We start from the raw sequence: 19,283 nt of genomic DNA, 5'->3' as shown, positions 1-19,283 counted from the left end.
AACTGCCACTCGAGAAAACGGTCTTAATAGAGTTTTTCAGGTTTTAAGCCACTAAGACTGGATCAAATTTATTATTAAAAATTTCGTTTATATTTCAAGATCTTATTATTATTGATGATATTGATGCTGATATTTGCAAGATCAAGTTTATAGATTAGGCGTCACCAAAGTGTATGCTGTAAATTAGTAGGTTTTTGTGGTTTCTTGTGGAAATATTGGTGAATATTATCTATTTCTATTGTTTACGCTTGATTTATAGAGAGTAAATCAGTATTTGAATACTAAAATCATTTGAATTTTCAAACTGGCAGGCTTCTTATGTAGCTTTTTACTTAACGGGTTAGTTTTTAAGCTGACCTGTCCTTTGGTTAGGAGCTTTTATCTATCGAGCTTTTATCGTGTACATAAACTAACCTCAGTTTTTTTGCCAGGACTTTCCGAGCTTTTAAGCTAAAAAATTTGAACTTTCTGAAAAAAATGAGCACAAATTATCCTGTAACCTTGAAAGCTCTCTGCTTAGCAGTCAAAGCTTTTTGTTTCTTTTTTCCTCATTCAGATTTAACATTAAGATTAACATTGGTCTCTTCTCTCTTAACGGAGCTTATCAAAAATGCATTTCCCGCCACTGACAACTGCAATGTGGTGCAGTCTCTTTTGGGCCGCTTAATCAGGCTATCCACCACCCACCACCCACCACCCCCTGCAATCCAATCAAAGCTGACTCTACTCTATCTCCGTTTCTTCGGCTTGTGTTTGCGCTGCTTCTCCGCCAGCGATTTCGATTAATATTTTATCAAAAAAAATATATAAAAGGGAAGACACTGAGTTCGCCGCGCTATATTATGGCCTCAAGTCGAGTCGCCCAGAGTCCAGGGCCAAAAAGAGTTGACAGAAATGAGAGAGGGGGGGTGGGGAAAGCCCAGAGGAGAGGTGGAAGAAGGAGTATTGGTGGTTCTTTCCCCCCCAACCCCCCCCCCCCCCCCAACCACTACCAAATTTTTCACATTTTCCCAGCGGTGTTCAGCTCAACGTTTTTCGGCTGCTTGCGGTTTTGTTTGCACCACCGCCCACCAAATGCCACCCATTAGGCAGCCACCACCCACTTGAACCACCCACTCTTACCTCGCACCACCCCAAACCACACACCACCCTGCACCACCCACCAGCCACCACCCACCACCCTACTCCACCCATCATCATCATCATCATTTTCGCTTCGCTTCACTCGGCCTTGTTGGCTGTCATCTCCCTGGCGAGTTAATTAAACTCAATTAAATTAAAGTCTTTTTTTGTAAACGTCTTTTTTATTATGCAAGTGATTTAATTTAATTATTAAATTGCGGCAAGGATTGTTTACCTTAGCAGCAGCCATCGCATTTTTCCAGTCGCATTTCAATCTCGGTTTCCGAGGGTGGAAAATGTAGATCAAGTCAAGGGACAGTTGAGGATGTCGATAAGCTGGAAGAGGGAATTCGAATCTATACTTACGATGTAGAGTTTTTGATAAATTTATAAAGATTAGGATTTTAAGGATATTAGGTTTGCTCCCTTGGTAATGGTAAAATTTCTTATAATTAGTGGAAATAAGACTGCGATTTTCTGATGTGATGTGGTCCTTATTTCCTTACTTACTTTACTTATCCCTGATAAGCTAGAATTTCTACCGATTGTTCCTCTATGTACAAGGATTTTTTCTTAATTAGTTGTACTTTACTTTATACGTACTTTTAATGCATATTCTAAGATTTAATATGTCTAATATCTTCTTACCCGCCCTTTAACTTTAACTTGACAAATTTAACTATCATTTGTTTAAACCCTTTATATTACCATTGTTTTCTCTGCGTGATTGTGATTTTTTTTACTTAAATAATTTAAATATTTTGTTAGTCCCTAGTTAAACCCCATGGTTAACCATTATTTATCAAAGATTGTTTCCCAATTCACTTTATGAATATTTGATCTTTTATCTTAAGATTGTTTACTTATTGTTTACATTTCTTTATAAAATACTTTGAACTTTCACTTGATTAATTTAAGTATTAGTTTAACCCTCTATTTAACCCCTGGTTTAACTTATTTTTTCTCTTCATCATTGGAATTTTTAAAAACTTGTTATTTGTTTAAGATTGTTTTCCAATTAGTTGCATTTTATATGGTGTATCCCATTTCCAATTTAACTTTTAACTTTCACTTGATTATCTTAATATTTTTTAAACTCCTTATATAACCCCTAGTTTCACCAGTATGGTATATCTCGTTCATTGTGATTTTTAAAATACTTTTTATTTATTTAGTTGCATTTCTAGAGCGAAAAAAAAAACATTTAGCGTGTATGGTGTTGTGTGTGTGTTTGTTGTATATATAAATTCGTAGATTTCGTTGCTTAAATTTAGCCAGTGCCTTGTTTGATATGATATAGATATATGTCTTAGGATTGTTGCTGGTGTTGCTGTTGATCATCAGCAGTTGTTGCTGTTGCTGCTGGGTCGCGTTTCGTGTTGCTGGTACTGCTGTTGCTGCTGCTGCTGCTGGTGTTGCTGCTGCTGTTGTTGCTCGTGTTGCTCGTGTTGCTAGTGTTGCTTGTGTTGCTCGTGGCAGTGGCTTCGATTTCATCCGCATGGCACATTTTCCGATGCTTGTGCACGAAATAGTAGCTGGGGAACTTGCTGCCACACGTTTTGCAGGGATAATATTGCACATTCATGTCCAAGGGTCGCACCTCTCGTCGCAACAGGGCAGCTGTTGCTCCTGCTGCCGTTGCACTTCGCTCTGTTGTTGCTGCTGCTGCTGCTCCATTTTGACCTGGTTGGTTATCCGTTTCCTGGTTGCCACTACTGGCCAACAGACTGACCGGTTCGGCCAGCAATTTCTTATCCGCCGTGGTCAAACTCAATGGATTCAAATGCCGCTTGGCATGCTTTTGATAGCAATATTGTGATTTGAATGTGTGCTTGCAATAGACGCAAACATATAGCTCCTGTTGGCCACCAGAACCACTGGCTGAAGTCGCCGATGTGCCGGCTGCCTGTGGTTTTCTATTGCTTGATGATGTCGATGATGATGATGATGCTGCTGCTGCTGCTGCGGCTCCTGTTGCTCCTGTTGCCTGTGGCTTTGCCCCAGCTGATGTGCCAATGGCATCGCCACTATTCTCGCTCTCCTCCTGCTCCTGGTGGCTCAACTGTCGCTGCTGACTGCTGATGGCCCTGGCCATTTGCTGGTGAAAGGAGTAGCTTACACTCTGCTGGCTGCGATGCTGCTCCACTGCTGTGGATGAAGATCCACCAGCAGCTGCTATTGCTCCGCCACCGCCACTTAACGATCCCGAATCCATTCCATCAGGCTTGTGCCCATAGGCTGTATTGAGAATCCTGCGAAATCTCACCGGGCCATCGCAACTGGCCACATCGATAATGAATTTCGAGGGTGTTATGGGTGTGGCGGCACTGGCCATTTCCAATTGAGCCGCCGGCACTGGTGCCTTGGCCACCTGCAGACCACTGGATTTCCTTGATCTGGTTTTATTACCCCTACTACCATGTCCAGCACCCTTTGTTTGTGTCTCCCTCTTGGCGCTGGGCATTTTGGGCTGAATACTTTGAGTTTGGGATTTGGGTGGCGCAACTATTGGTAGGGGAGTTGGTGGCTTCACATCCAAGCGCTCGATGTTAAGGCTGCCGGCACTGCTTCCGGCCAGGGAACTCACCACCGACACATTGCAATCCATGTCCACATCCGGCTCGGGATCAGCCTCGTTATCCGTCACCGTATTGCTGTCTATGAACACCTCCACATCCTCATCCTCTTCGTCGTTGTCCTGGATCCGGGTCGGGTGTTCGTTATCCATGAGCGAAATGGAGCCGGCGAAAGAACTCAGGGATGCTGGAGTGGCAGCTGTTTGTGGATGAGCCGGTTGAGGTGGCGGAGGAGGAGGAGGAGGAGCACTTTGCTGGGCTTGTGGCATGGGCATAAAACCGAAATTCGGCATGGTGGCCTTGCTGGGTATCGGCCGGATGACCTTGGCGGCTGCCTGAATGCCGGGAACTGGACAAAGCTGGGCGGGATTGCCGTTTAAATAACCCTCCGTTTGAGCTCGCGCCAAAAAGGAGCTAAAAAATATAAAGCAGGAAGCAAATGAGCCAGGAAAACTCTTTGATCTTTAAAAAATAGCCAAATTTGAAGAGAGCTTTATGGAAATGGAATGTTATTTCGAAAAGTATTGAATGAATTGATCTGAACTTTTATAGATAATCTTTCGAGTTCCCTATCTTTAAGAAACTTAATAATTTCCCACCGAACCCAAACCCACCGTCACTGGCATGAGGAGTATGGAAATTGCTTATTATTTCGAAATGTACTCAATGAATTGATGTGAATTTTTGGAGATAATCGTTTAAGACCCTTATCTTTGAGTAACTAAACGATTCGTCACCGAACCCAAACCCACCGGCAGATTTCCAGAGCCCTTGGCATGAGCAATATGGAAATTGCATATTATTTCGAAAAGTACTCAACGGATCGTTAGGAACTTTTGCGAATAATCTTTCAAGACCCTTTTCTTTGAGAAACTAAACGATTCCCCACCGAACCCGAAACCCACCGGCAGATTTCCAGAGCCCTTGGCATGTGCAGGACATGGGTGGCCAGCAGAACGGCAAAGATATTGTCGACGGTCAGGTCCAGATATCCCGTGTACATGTACGTTAGCAGCGGTGCAAACTGATCGGCCGTCACATTGCTGAGATATAAGAGTAGTTCCCCCGTTGCCGTGGTCGCCGATGAGGAGTTCGATGTGAGATTGGGAGCCGCCGATGATGCCTCATCCAAACGGATGGCGGATCTCAGGTAACCACTGTGCATGCCCAGCACCAGCGAGTGGGCCACGAAACGCACACTGCTGGGCGCTGGGCCCACCTCGAGGATGACATCCGGTGGCGAACTCATCACCAGGGCGGAGGCACTCACTCCACCCGGTGCCCCACTGCCGGCTCCTCCGATTCCCGATGTGGAGGCGGAACGAGTTGCCGCCGTGCTGCTGCCCGTCAGCCAATTCGTGAACATTGCACACGTGCACAGTAACAAAAAATAAGAAACAGCAACAAACAAACAAACAGATTTTTGACGCAAGGACCAAAGGACGAACGAATGGACCACCGTCGCGTGTCCAAGGGGAAATCGGCTGGAGAACTGATGGCCGACAGGCGTGCGTCTCCGGTATTTATACTCCCCGGCAGCCAAAAGCAACATGCGACGCGCTCGGCTCGTCGGCATCCTCGTCCTTCGGCTGGGGATTCGTTTTCGCTCGTCGGCTGTTCCGAAACACTGGCCGTTTTCCAAGAACTGAGTTTGAAGAAGTCAGTCCTAAAGGGTAATCTCATACATGGAATTGGAGATACCAACATTTACAGATAAACATTGACATGTGAAGTGTTAAACAGTGATATTTTAAAATTATAATGTTAATATAAAAAATTCCTGATGTTATAGATAGGTATAGATGTTTTGGGAAAAATATATATTTATCTGAAAACTAATTTATCATATTTAAATATTGAACAATGAACATAAACAAACTTGAAGAATACTTAGTACATTTGGCTGTTAGCTAGCGTTTTTTCTAAATTTATAGAGAATATACGAAGTATTCTTTATTTGTATAGATCGGTATAAATGTTAAGGTTCTGTAGGTTAGGTTAGAGAACCTTAACAGTTATATCACAATACTAATAAGGTTCTTTAAACAGTATATAAATATTTTTGTAGTCTTTAAACTCATATCTCATATTTGGAACTTAAATTTTCAACAAATGAACATTAAAAAATGATTCTTAGTAGATCAGATTTTATAGATCGGTAAAGATTTTTAGGTATTTGGGGTCTTAAAAGAAATATTTTTAATGTAAAAACTTCAAAAACAAAAGAGTTTATAGATATTATATTTTCCTGTTTCAAATCAGATAGTTAGGTAGTCATTTTTTAATACTTAATATATTATATATATATTATTATATAATATATATTAGATAGTTAGGTAGTCAGTTTTTAATACTTAATATATTACATGTATATTATTATTCATTATATTATACTAAATAATTATGTTTAGCTATTGCTTGTGGATAAAAGTTGCCTACACTGACCTGACCGGAAGTTGTTGTTTAGTGGTCTGTTTAATTGACTGATTTGCTTTTTATAAATTATCAAATATTTAAGATTAAGATTAATTATGTATAACGTTAGTTTTTGGCTGTGGGAATGCATGGAATTTGGGGGGTTTTTCCTCCCTTGTTGCCCTTGTGCACTTTGACCCGATTGCAGTGGCAGTGGACTCAACTTCGCGGTTCTTTTGAGTCCTTTTCCACCTCCGAGTCCTTTTCCCCTCTTTTGCATGTGTCATTTGGGCGCTTAACAACTCTTTACCGTTTTCTTCTGCGAGTGTGTGTGTGTGTGTGTTACCACCCGAAAATGTTGCCCCAATCGACTTAATTGATTTGTGGGCATAACCAACACATATTTACACACAGTTTGTTGGCGTATGTGTGCGTTATCATGTTGATTTACTGCTTACATATGCGAGTATGTGCTTTTGCCCCATCTGTCTGTGTATTGTGGTCTTGCAGTTCGAATCCTCAATAAGCTATTAGCGTTTACCCTAGAACACCCTGGTATTCGGTGGAGATACAAAACTTGGGTTTTATAGTACTTCGGGCAGGAATTATGTGATATACTTTCTTAGCAATAATCTATGGTCTATTTCCGAATTGTGGTTTTTATAAATATATGTTATAATTTTAAACCGTATTCACTAAATCCTGATAATTTGCAAAAAAAAATAGGCCCTTTTATCAATATATGTTGATTATTATGGTATTTTGAAGTTGGTAATCTAACTTCGAGATATGTTTTCAAATATTTGGGACGGGAATTTTGTAAAATCCTTTCTTAGCAATAACCTACGAGTTATTTCCGAATTTCGGTTTTTAAGTTTATATTCTAATTTCGAAATTTTTTTGATTTCCTTATAGTTTTAGCTAGATAAACTTGGAAGCCTAACAAGTTATGGTATATTGGAATTGATATTCTATCAGAACTTCGAAATATGAATTTATATAAATATATATATTATAAAATACCCACGTTTTGTATTTTTATAGGGTATCACCAGCTTCGACATTGCCTTCTTTTCGTAACTGTTGTTCCTTGTATTATTTTTCTAAGATTTTCATCAGCATACACAGTACGTTTGCCCATTTCTTTTTTTTTCGATGCGGCTTATTTGGTCATTTGGTTGGCTTTTAATTACCGTTACTGCTGATCGGTTTATTTGAGCAACCGCACCACCCCAACCTCTTTGAGTAACCTGTCATATGAATGTCCTTCTCGTACCGGAAACGCTCCTAAAATACAACATGAAGCTCTGCGGCAGACTGATTTCGGTTGGCCGATATGGCAATTGGTCAGTTTGTTGGCATTTTATTATATTATATGTCCCTTTTACCGATGGGCTAATTTAATTAAGTCGCTTTTGTAAGGACCTCTCACACTAACACTCTCACACTGGCATCCACTATCTGTCCCCGTCTGCCTTGTTCGATTCGATTTAACTTCAATCAAGCGTTAACAATTTTAATTAAATTATTTCCAAATGTAATTATAAATGTGCGTCATGCATAAATTGTGTTATTAATTTATTTACCCACCCAACTGACAACAACAATTGCAATTACACCGATAGAGAGAGAGAGAGAGAGAGTCCTGGCTGCAGGATATCTGCAGATGGATGGATGGTAGTTGGTGGTGGAGCCACCAGACGCTGGCCGAGGCCAACTTTTTGAATAAATAATCACAACGTAGGCAAAAAATAAATTTCATAAATTGGCATCAGCGCAATGTACGAGAAAAAAAAAGCAACGAACATGTTTAAAAAAGTGGAAAATTGGAAATTCAGGAGCACTTTCCTGATGTCGTCAATCTGACATGTTTTTAAACGTTGCAATAATCCCCAGTCCTGCATCCGCATCCTTATTTATGCGCTGTCCTTTCATTCCACGGCTTGTTGTTCAGGTTTTCAATTAATTCCGGAAAAACACTGGAAATTGTCAACATTTATTGTTCTTTGATTAATTGGTCTTATTGTCGATAAATTTTATTCCAGTTAAGTTTTTTTTTTTGCTTCAAAAGATAGTTATTTGAAAATATTGCTGCTTTGTTGCGTCTACAGTATTTTAAATATATTAAATACACATTTTTATTGAGTTCAGGATCTGGGTAAGCAGCAATATTTAATAACAAACTAGCAAATGCTTTTTTTTTTTTTTTTTTACTTTTATTAATGTGGAAATTTTATTCTTAAGACTAGCACACTGCTACCCAACTGGCAGCCTTTTGCAAATGCTTTTCATATTTGGGACATATGTATTTTTTTTATTTTTTTTTTTTTTTTTTTATAGCAAATGTTATTTCATATTTGGTATTTGGTATATTTTTTTTTTCAGAAACACTTTTTTTTTTATTTTATATAGCATACCTTTGGGAACGGAATTATGTTTTTAATGTGAGAGATACATAGTTCAATTAAAAGAATGCTAGATCGGTTTAGATTGTGGAACATCAGGTGAAAATGTAATGATGCGATGGGTTTTTATTTATATTGTATTTATATTTTGTTCTCACTCCACTGTACTTTTGACCGCACAGTGAATGGTGCCATGTGCAGTCCAGTCGCCATGCAATTCAATTCAATTAATGAAACGTTGTTAAAGAAGCGCAAAGATTCCATCCGTTGGTTGCGTGTGTGTCACTTTTGCCCTCTCTTTTGTGTGGGTTACACTTTGTGCTGATCTTTGCAGTAAGTTGGCAAATTGCCTGACAACCGGAAAACCAAATCGAAGCAGCAACATCTCGCACACACACACACTCTGCCGCACACTCACCTGTCAACTGGCTTACGCACACTCACACACACACTCACCTGTCAACTGGCTTACGCACACTCACACACACACACACACACACACACACAACATATCCAGCTTTGTCCATGTTGACAAGCAACTTCTGTTCCGCTTGCCATATGTTGCCTCTCGCTCTGTTGCAGCTTATCCCAGTTGGATTTTATTGTTTGCATACACTCTACTCGCCTATACACCCATACACTCGTATGCTGGGCATATCCTGCCACCCACCATAAACTCCACCCTCCCCCCTCCCCCTTACGGTTTTATCCTCCGAGTCAAAAGGGACAAACCTTTTATGACAATTAAAACATAATTGACGGTCAACATTAATAAACCAAACGCACACCGTAAAACAAGAGCAGTAAAAAAGACACAGCATGCGAAGCAAAGAGCAGAAGGCAACAGCAGCCAACGGACAGGATATGCAGGATATATGCACTGGAAGAAAATTAATAGCTATATTTGATGCCTTAAAGTTTGAGCCTATAAAGGATTGTATTTAAAGAAACTAAAGATACTTTTAAAAGGAACACGTCAAATGTCTTAAAAAAATTGCAGGATTTTCTTTCTTTATTTTAACTTGATAGAAGTGGCCTATGGCGAAATCACTTCCTAGCAACTTCCTACACTACATAAAGAAAATTTCGACAAAATTTGGATGCTTTAGCTTTACTGGTTTGTCCTCTGGAATTACTTCTTCAATTTTTTTACTTGAGTTTCATATAAAAAAAAAAAATTTTTTTTCTGTCTTCAAGCATCTAAACTATTTCCGGACATTCAATAGGCATCTGAAAAATATCAAAAAATTTCCAATTCTCAAAAATTTTCAAAATAAAACAAAGTAATTTTTTTTTTTTTTAATTGAACACTTGGATTTTTCCCAGTGCATTCTTGAGGGGGGAAAGAGTCGGTGAGTGAGCAATCTGCGATTTTCTGTTGTGTGCTGTATATTTACCCCAACAGCAGCAGCAACATCGGCAACAAGATTGCAATTGAACTTTCCGCAAAAGGGTGCGATGAAACCGAATAACGCACTAATCCCCAGCCAGGACCCCAGAGAGTATATAGTACATTCCGCCAACCTGCCACGTCCCGCTCTATTTGGCCCCCCTCCCCCTATTCTCATGCAAATCAACAGCCATTTTGTGTTAGTTAAAAATTCTTTTTGTGTGTTATACAACAAGCCAAAAACACGAAAAAAACAGGAAGGTAACCAAAGAAGGCAGAGTACCCAAAACACAGAAAAAAGCGCGCCAAAAACTAAATTTGAAAGCATTGCCAAGGGAAAGAGAGGAGTGTGTGTACAGTTGTCAACGAAATAATAGTGTTACCTCTATTTTGGTATCCTTAAACAAATAAATTGGTTTTTACAAAAATAGTACAATAGTCTAAGCGTTACTTAGTGCAATTTTTTTTTTTTTTTTTTTTTAAATAATAGATCAAAATCCGGTCTGGTAGGTCTTGAAGGTGGTGTCGTTTCAGTCTTATTTTGTTCAGACTTTTGATTTCAACTATTAAAGTGCCTACAAGTATTCAAAAAAATGGTTGCATACTTTTAGACACCTTTAAAAGAGATTTCAAAACCGTTTTGAAATCGGTGTGATAGCCCTTGTATGACTAGAGAAAACATTTTAAAAATGTGTATTGAGTACTTCTTTTAAATAAATGAATTAACAACTTTTTTTAAAATTTAAAAAATTTTATTTAAAAAGAAAATTGTAATATTTGTAATATTTTTTTTTTGTTGATATGCTTTTTCCCAAAAGTATTTCCCTGTATCCCCATTACTATCTTTTTATCCCCAGCTGTACATATGTATGTTTGTGTGCTATCCTCTTTGGGCAATTAAACTGGTGACACGCTGTTGTTTTTGTTGTTTATTAATTTGTTCATTGCATTTTAAGTGATCGCTCTCCCTGTTGCTCTTTTGTGCATTATGCTGATGGAAAGTAAACGAAGTAAGAAGTGGTTGGGTTGATTTTTGGCCTGGCTTTTGTTGTTCCCCGCGTTTCGGCCGAATGCAATTTGATGTTTTGCGCCATTTTTCTCGCTGGGTTGGCTGTCAAAAAGCGGCCAAAAGTATGCAACACGCGCTGCAGCGCGGCTTAAATGCCCAATGTCCCAGGGGCGTAACGCCAAAAAGGGGTAAGGGGGTTAGAAGGGGTTTTTTGGTTTTTGGGAGGGGGGTCTGCAAAAGTCTCTTGCCAAAAGACTGGCGGGCGTTTATGAAATTTTGAACAAAATTGAAATTACGCTAATTGTTTGGACTCGCGTACATGCTGGTACACCCCTGATTTTTGGAAGGGGGTTCGAAGGGGAGTTTGTGTGTTCTCTGCCTGGCCAAAGCAAAAACAATTAGCGAATTTGATGAGCAAATCCTCGTTACACGCGTTACAGCGACGCTGGAAAGGGGGGATGGAAAAGGGGGTTAGAAAAGGGTTTGGGGGCTACAGAACCCCCCTGTTGGTGCAGCTAATTAATAGACTTTTGCGTGTGAGTGTGTGTGTGTCTCAGGATTGTGGCTCCTCTTCTGTGTGGGTTTCATTTTTGTTTGTCCAGCGCATTAGCCGCCAATTCGCTTTCGTATCCACATCCGCATCCGCATTCGCATCCGCATTTAGCCCAACCACCCCCCACCCCCCCTCGGCATTCGCATCCGCAACCAATTTGTTTGCCTGGCAGTTTGTCAGTTTTGCGGCTCTGCGCTGTGAGTGTGTTTGCTAATTAGTAAATCATAATTACTCACTCGCATTTCACAATTCGTAAGCTTCACCCACTCCACGTTAATAGGCCGCCCTTTTCGAATCCAATCCATCTGTCCAATATCCCACCATACCTCCCCCCCATCTGAAATCCATCCATTTAGCCGCCATTATTCGCCATTCGTTGGCCAGGTCGAGAGTTTTTCGGCCCTCTCGAAATGTGTCAACTTCGGTGAAGGGCACATGGAAAACAAATCTATAGTTTTGTGTAACCTTTATTAACATTTATTGATAATACTTGTTGCCTAAAAGGAAATATCATCTATATCATATCAAATATTACTGTCCTAAAGGGTTTTTAACAAAAAAAAAAAAAATTTTTTTTTTTTAAAGAGTTGATCCTATCAATACATATAATCAATCATGGTTATTTGTTATTTAATTATAAATAAAACATATTAAAATATTGTTTTCATTTTAAATATTTATTTTACTATGATACACAATTACCTGCTCATTACAAGAACGCAAGATTTCTCTTAGTGTAGCGGTAAACGCGTCTTTTTAATTGCCCCGCATGAAATGCATAAAGGGTACACAGGTGCAATGGGGAAATGGGGAAATGGACTGGATAATGGGGGTCTAACTGCTTTGATTTCATTGTTGATATCCCCAAAAGAGATTTAAAGAGCTGGGGGAAAATATTTACAAGCCATTTCTCAGATTTGGTCTGATTACCGTTGTCAGAAACTGTAAAGCTTAGGGTTTATATAATGCATTATCCTTTTCAATTTCAAGTAATTGTGGGATAAAATAAGGAAAGGAATAAAAAACATATTTATAAAACGTAATGTATTTAATGTAACATTTAAAAGACCCAATAAGTAGGGTTAAAGATACTTTTTGGCATAAAACGTGATTTTGGAATACCTGGCAACCCTTAAAACTTAATTTAAACTCAAAGAGAGAGCAAAAGGATGTAAAAAACTGTTGCTTGCTTCTAGGCGCTGACAAACTAATTACCAACTTAAACTTAAACTTCAACTGACAAAAAACCGAAAAAGCCCCAAAAATAATCCAACAAAAAGCCAAAGAGTCAACACATACACAGGCTGGGGGAAAGAGAGAAGGGAGAAAGTAGAAAGTAAAGAGCGGAACAGCATCTGCTAATTATGTATGTGTGTGTGTGTGGGTGGGTGGGTGGTTTCTTCTACTGTTTTCTCTTTCACTCGCTGTATTCCCCTCTCGTTCTGGCTGAGATTTTGCTTACATATGTAATTAAATTGTTCAATTAAAATTGCACACCCTTTTGATTATCGCTGGCTCTATCTCTTCCCCCCTCTCTTTCTTTCTTTTTTCTCTGCGATTCTCTCTGTCTGTTATTAATCAGAGAAAATCGTTGTCCACAATGCAAAGGATTCATATACAGAGAAAAATACTTTGTTCATATTACAACTTTTCCAACTAATGTTTATCTTTAAATATCCTTGTATATTTGGATAAATGAAATAGACAATTAAGATTTAAAACTATAACTTTTAATAGGTTTAATTTTATTATAAAAAAAATTGGTCACACCATTTTTTAACTTGAGAAAAAATCATGAGTTTTGAAATTGTATGTAATTGTAATAATCAAAATTAAAGAATCATTTCTCCACTTTTATTTATTAGGCAAAATTGAATTATTTATTCTCAGTGTATTCACACGCACACACACATGTGCACTTTTAGGACTCCAGTGAAATGACGGCCACAATTGCCCGGAATAAAATATGCTTTTTTTTTGTTGTTATTTCAGTTTTCTTTTGTTACTGCGCTGCCTGGCCGCTGATGCTGCTTTCCCCACCTTTCCTTTTTTCCCGTTTTCCCGCCTTTATTTCGCTCCTTTTTCCCAACCTCCTCCGTTTCTCTTGAGCCAGTGCCGCCTTTGCCGTTAAATCAACACCATTTCGTAAATTAAAAGTACCAAGCAAAGCGTTTGCTGCCTCTGTCGCCGAGCGACGTTCATATTAACCGTATTTACAATTATACGGTGCTCACTATCTGCTAGCTTGGCCACACTGTAAAATGAATATGTTGTTGGTATTTTATATCTATTAGTTATTTAGTCTTTTTCGTTATTTAGGTATTAGTCTTTTTAAACAAAGAAATAACTTTAACTTAAAAAACATACCCATGAAAGTAAAACGTATATTCACTTTTGTATATATATTCAAGAAAAGAAATACAAAAAAAATATTGGTATTTAAAGAAGCAAGTAAATACCAAAAAATATCAAAAAAAAGTTAGTATATCAAATATAGTATATCAAAAAGTACCAAAACTACGCAATTTAAGAGTTTTTCCACTGTACGCTTCCATCCAGCTGTACTCCCTCCCCATTTTCACTTCCCTTCTTCCTTTGCATATGTGCATGCCATAATTCCTTGTACTCCCCCACACCGCCCACTTTCTCACCGAAGCCGCCCCCTTTCCGCCCACTTTCACCCACAGAATTCGCTGTTCTTTGATGTTTGCACAAGTTGGCAACTCGACTTCTTCTGCTTACGCAAGTTGTGCTGCTGCTGCTGCGTCTTCCTCTTGCGCTCTGCCAACAACAAATTCCCCATGGTGCTAATTAGCGGTGGTGTCCTGCGTCCTTCCTTCGTCCTGCCAACGTTTTGCTTGCTCTTGTGTTCCGATTCGCGTATATTTTTTAATTGGCCGCTTTCGGCATTTTCATTGTTGTTGGTTTTTACTGTGGCTCTCGATGATGTTGTTGCAGCACTTGTTATCTCCAAATTGATTGATTGTTGTTATAGTTGTTGTGCCAGATTTGATTGGATTTTCGTTTTCGATATTGTCCAAAACGGATGTATATTTAAATATAATGGATTTCCTTAGAGATATAGTCATGTTTCCATTTTTATTTTTGAAAATACATGAATTTGAGTTTTTAGTAATTATTTATATCTATATTGAAAAATATTCTAGGTCCTTAAAAAAATATAAAATCCATTTTTTCTTATCTTAAAATGTTAAAATTATTTAATTTTTAATATTTTTGTCAAATTTTTCGCATCAAAAACTCCAAAAACGTATTTCGCATTTGATCCCACTTGGAAATCATTTGGCCCTGTATTATCACTTTTCCTGCCCTCCCCTCATCTTCTCCACTTTCATCAATTGTTGTTTTCAATTGTCTAATTGAAAGTTAAATAAATTTTTGGTAACTTGTGCAGAAATTTTGTGCTACTGCAGCAGAGTCCACAATCCAGTGGGAAATACAGCGAGTGCAAAAGGGACAGGCAGATGAGGTGGATAAGAGAGGGGCTATAAAGGAGGTACGGGTTAATTTGTGTTTGCTTATATTTGTTGATTTGCCAAAACTATTTGCCAAAATGGTCGAAATTTAATTGCACAATTAATGCGGTGGAAGAATGAAAATGAGGTGGGGAAAAAGTAAGGCAACGAGGTGGAAATGGTTTTGAAAATATTTCCGCTGGTTTGGTAATGTGGAGGTAATGAAAGAAGTAATTTAAAAGGATTAAAATAAAGTGGTAATGACCTAGGTCATAAATAAATGAATATAGTTGGTATTACGGAACGTAGTATGTAAATGCGTGTCTTAAACTTCAAAAAAGGGATAATCAGAGATAATCAGGGATAGCCAGGGTAGAAATTGGGTGGTAATGTCTTAGGTTATCTGAGAGTAATGCACTAAGGAAGTGTATAATGCTAATTGGGGTGATACTTACTAGGTCAGCATCACACACACAATCCAAATCACAAATAGAGACATTAGGCCTACCATACACGCATTCACCCCCCCCCCCCTTTCCAACCCTCTATCTTCCGCCCCTCCTCTCCCATTTTCATAGACCTCCTCAATATTTACTCTTTGTACTTGCAAAAGAAATTGTACTAATGGAATTATTTCATTTTGGAGAGCAGAGCGAAAGAGACAGAGTCAGGAAAATAAAGCGAGAGAGAGAGAGAGAGACTCTTAGGGGGTGTACGTTGCGTCTCGTTTTGTTATGTTTGTCGTTTTGATTTTCGCTTTTTTCCCTGGTTTTGATATTTTTTTATATTTCTTTACTGTGCAAATAACTCCCAATGTTCCACGTTTCATCTGCTTCTCTCTCTTTCTTCTTCCTCTGTCTCCAAAGTCGCGACTGCACAAATCAAAGTAGAAAATTCACTGGGAAATGAGAAAGAAGATGGGTACACAGCGAAAAATGTGTTTTCTGAAATGTACATTTTTTGTAGATTTTTATTGAAAACTATAAAATCTTGGATACAAAACATAATATAATATGATGCAAAGTAAACTATTTTAAAAAAAACTTTGATAGTATAAAGCAAATTTGTTTAAATATTAAAAAAAGTTTTTTTTGATTATAATATTGGAGATAATATTTTCTTAGTGTGACAAGAAACCAGAGAAAGCCAAAACCCCAGCCCAATGCCAACTTCCTCTTTCCTCCTCTCTCCATACTTTCTCCTCAACCCCCCACCCCCCACTTTTTCCCTACTGCGGCGTCGAAACTTTTTTGTTTTCCTTTGGGGCGGTTCAAATAATTTTTTGACTGATTGAATTATTAATAAAATTGATCGAAATGCAAAGAGAGCCGCGCTGACGACAACGAACGATGCTGGTCAGCAAACAAAAAATAAAAAAAAAGATAGCTGAACGGAAATTCATATCACAGTTTTCGATTTTTCATCTTTGCTTTACTTATTTGTTGTTATTATTTGATTGAATTACTTTAAAGCAAGTGCATTGGCGAATTTCCCTCGGGGCCAACTTGTCGCCCATATAAGTATGCTGTATATATTATATTATCTACGTATATAAAGGAATCGAGAAAGTTTAGGCCCTGTTGAATTGTGTTGTGGGTCATCACATTTAATTAACACAAAATTCCATTAATATGCATTAATTACACCTGACTTCATTTTGTCGAATCGTGTGTTATTGACCAAAACAGGACATCAATTGTGTCTGACATTTGATCAGTGGACATAAGTTCCCATCAAAATGAAGGCCATTTAATTATTCCATTAATTGTGGTTGGTTTATAATTGAATAAATGAGAGATTACTATTAAAAACACTATTAAATTACTTATTGTTATATTAATATTATAAAGCATTCAAATTAAAAAGGGAAATCTTCTTATGGCTTAAAAACCTATTAAAACGAATTATCCTTAAACCGTGATGCATATGAATCCGTTTTTCTGCCGGTTCTTGTCCTTTATTTATTTTCTTTTGCTGCTATCGCCAAAGTGTATTAAATATTTACAGAATATTTTAAAATCAAAATTAAATAATAAAAAACGTTTGCCCGGACACTCGACCCCCTTGCCCCGCTTCGCAAACCTCAGCGCCAACCCCATTTTCCTGTTTTCCTTTTCGGCGGATGGGGGTTTTGGGGGCTTCTGAACCTCCGGTGTCGACCAATTGCCTTTTTATTAATTAATTTATTTGGTGTTGCTGTTGTTTTATGGCTATTTTCACCTGCGTGTGGCATGTGCTCCACATATTGACGTCCCGGAGTCTCAATTCATTTTCATTACGACTGTTATTTTAATTTGGGTGGCCGTTCTGCCGATAAATGTTGTATTAAACATTTAATTTAAGCCGTTTACTTCAAAATATTAAAAAAATTAAAAAAATTTAAATAATTAAACTAAATTATTCATAATAAACAATTAAATAGTATCGAATAGAATAATATAAAAATAAAACCAAAAAGATTTGTCTATTAAATAAATAAATTTAAATATTTACAATAATAAATAAAATAAAAAAGATTCGGAAAAATTGCTTAGATCGGTAATACTTTTTTTTTTAACAGAACAGATTCAACCTGTATTCAGAAAATTAAAAAATTTAAAAAAAAATGTTTTTATTAGAAAATTTAATGAAAATATTACTATAATAATAAGAACAAAAGGGAATAAATTGAATAATTGTCTAATGATGTTATTATTTTTTAAATAGAATCACTTAATTGCAAAGTAATGAACGCTTAACAATTATTTTTTTTTGAAGACAATGATATTTAATTGTTATACTTGTAAACCCCGAATTAGAGTATCCTATAGTCACTTATTTTCTTTTGATTAAATTTGAACTTGTTTTCATTTTGTGGTTTCATTTTGATGTACAACATTTTTTTGGTTACCCGCTATTTGTTGATCTCCTTCTGGCTTTGTTGTTCTTATTGTTATTAATATTAAATATTTATTTTGTGATTTTTATTTAATTTGCAATCTATAATTGCTATTTGATTGAGCTTTTTTAATGGAGTTAAATAAAAAACCAAAAAAAGCCTACATTTTGCCGTCACATTTTTTGCGGAGACAGACAGTCGAGTGTGTCTGTGTGATGGGGTTAAAATGGCACACTCACCTGCCAGTTAACTGATCCACCTGTTCGACCCCCTCCCCCACCCACCGCTTAAAAATCAAAATTAAAATGAGTGGCTTATTAAAATTTTAACGCTCAAAAAGCATTTTTACTCATCATATTTTTCTCTCCTCAGCTTGGACAACGTATAAAGTGGGTGGAGTGGGGGGTGTGGGTGGCTCAGTGGGTGGTTGTGTGGGGCAGGTGGTGCAAAGTGGAGAGGCTACTTTGATGTATTTTCATATTCCACTGAGATTCGCGAAATACGCGCAGGCTGTGGAGAAAGTAGAAGTCGAGGGTGGTGGGATGGTTTTTTTATTTATTTTTTTTTATCCTGCCACAAGGACGAAAAGGACTCCTCTCTGTTTGGTCAGCAGTCGTCGTGTCTCCACTGACATTTAAAACCCTGATTGATTTTACTTACAATTATTCTTTATTCCACCACCACCCACCCTCGTTCTTTATTTTAATTACATTGATTTTGCTTAAATGCCGCAATTGTGTTTGCCCCCTCAGCGCATTTTCCCGCTCTATTTGCACATCATTAAAATTTTAAAATTATTAAAGTGGCTAAACAAAAACTAAGACAAACAGAAATTGCCACCGAGTCAGGATTTTCATTTGGTGGTGGTGGGTTTTTGCTTTTCCGGTTGGTCAGGGGTGTGTTGTTTCCTGTGATAATCCGTTTTGAAGCCATAACTTGAGGGTATATCTTGAGGTTTGATCGAAAGGGATTAAAATTAATTTTCAAGTTGAGAGCAAATATCAAAGTTTTATAAATAAATGCATGAGTGGATTGGATTTGTAATATCTGGTTGTTTTTTTTTAAAAATGCCTCGGTGTGTTTCACTTCAAAATGTAGTTTTAACAAGTTGTTAAAATCATAATTTTTACATTTTCCATGTTCTATAGTAATCCACCATGTCTGCAGATCCATTTCACTCTGCTTCATCCCTTCCCAAAGCATCCCTTCCCATTTATTGCCATTCCAACCATCCATCCATCCATCAGCAATCGTCCTGAGCCGCATCCTTGTGCCCCTCCTGCTGTTTTTTTCCCGTTGAAAGCTGCTGGGTGGAAGGCGTTTTAAAATATTCAATTGGCTGCTGCTCATTATTTGTTAAGTGGCTTAATGAAAGCGATCCCCTTCTCCCTATTTCCCAGATTTCCACCACCCACCTCCACTTTTCCTGACCAGTAGCTTTAATTAAATCGCATTTTAT

General features: G+C 37.8%; 2 protein-coding genes across 6 annotated transcripts in view; one reads left to right on the top strand and one right to left on the bottom strand.

Moving 5' to 3' along the window:
• LOC119556670 overlaps positions 1-19,283 on the top strand; it is a 79,390-nt gene that overhangs the window by 47,953 nt on the left and 12,154 nt on the right. The window lies entirely within an intron of this gene.
• Positions 2,303-5,158, bottom strand: LOC119556671 (insulinoma-associated protein 1). 2 transcript variants are annotated; one of them, XM_037869033.1, is made up of 2 exons: positions 4,604-5,158; positions 2,303-4,112 (listed from the first exon to the last, which is right to left on the bottom strand). In XM_037869033.1, the coding sequence occupies exons 1-2, from the start codon at positions 5,062-5,064 to the stop codon at positions 2,432-2,434; spliced, it is 2,142 nt and encodes a 713-aa protein (XP_037724961.1). In that variant the 5' UTR covers positions 5,065-5,158; the 3' UTR covers positions 2,303-2,431. The 2 variants fall into 2 exon arrangements, with proteins under 2 accessions (XP_037724961.1, XP_037724962.1); XM_037869034.1 differs by lacking the exon at positions 4,604-5,158 and adding an exon at positions 4,451-4,563.

This window comes from Drosophila subpulchrella, chromosome X, assembly GCF_014743375.2.
Source record: "Drosophila subpulchrella strain 33 F10 #4 breed RU33 chromosome X, RU_Dsub_v1.1 Primary Assembly, whole genome shotgun sequence".
NCBI classification, from domain to species: domain Eukaryota; kingdom Metazoa; phylum Arthropoda; class Insecta; order Diptera; family Drosophilidae; genus Drosophila; species Drosophila subpulchrella.
This window is presented reverse-complemented; position numbering and strand designations above follow the sequence as displayed.

Bases quoted from the DNA above. Each gene is read 5' to 3' on its own strand.
- LOC119556671 (XM_037869033.1), bottom strand. From the start codon at position 5,064: ATGTTCACGAATTGGCTGACGGGCAGCAGCACGGCGGCAACTCGTTCC. The intron at 4,113-4,603 runs GTGGGTTTCGGG...TATATTTTTTAG, and splicing joins AGGGCTCTGGAAATCTGCCG to CTCCTTTTTGGCGCGAGCTC.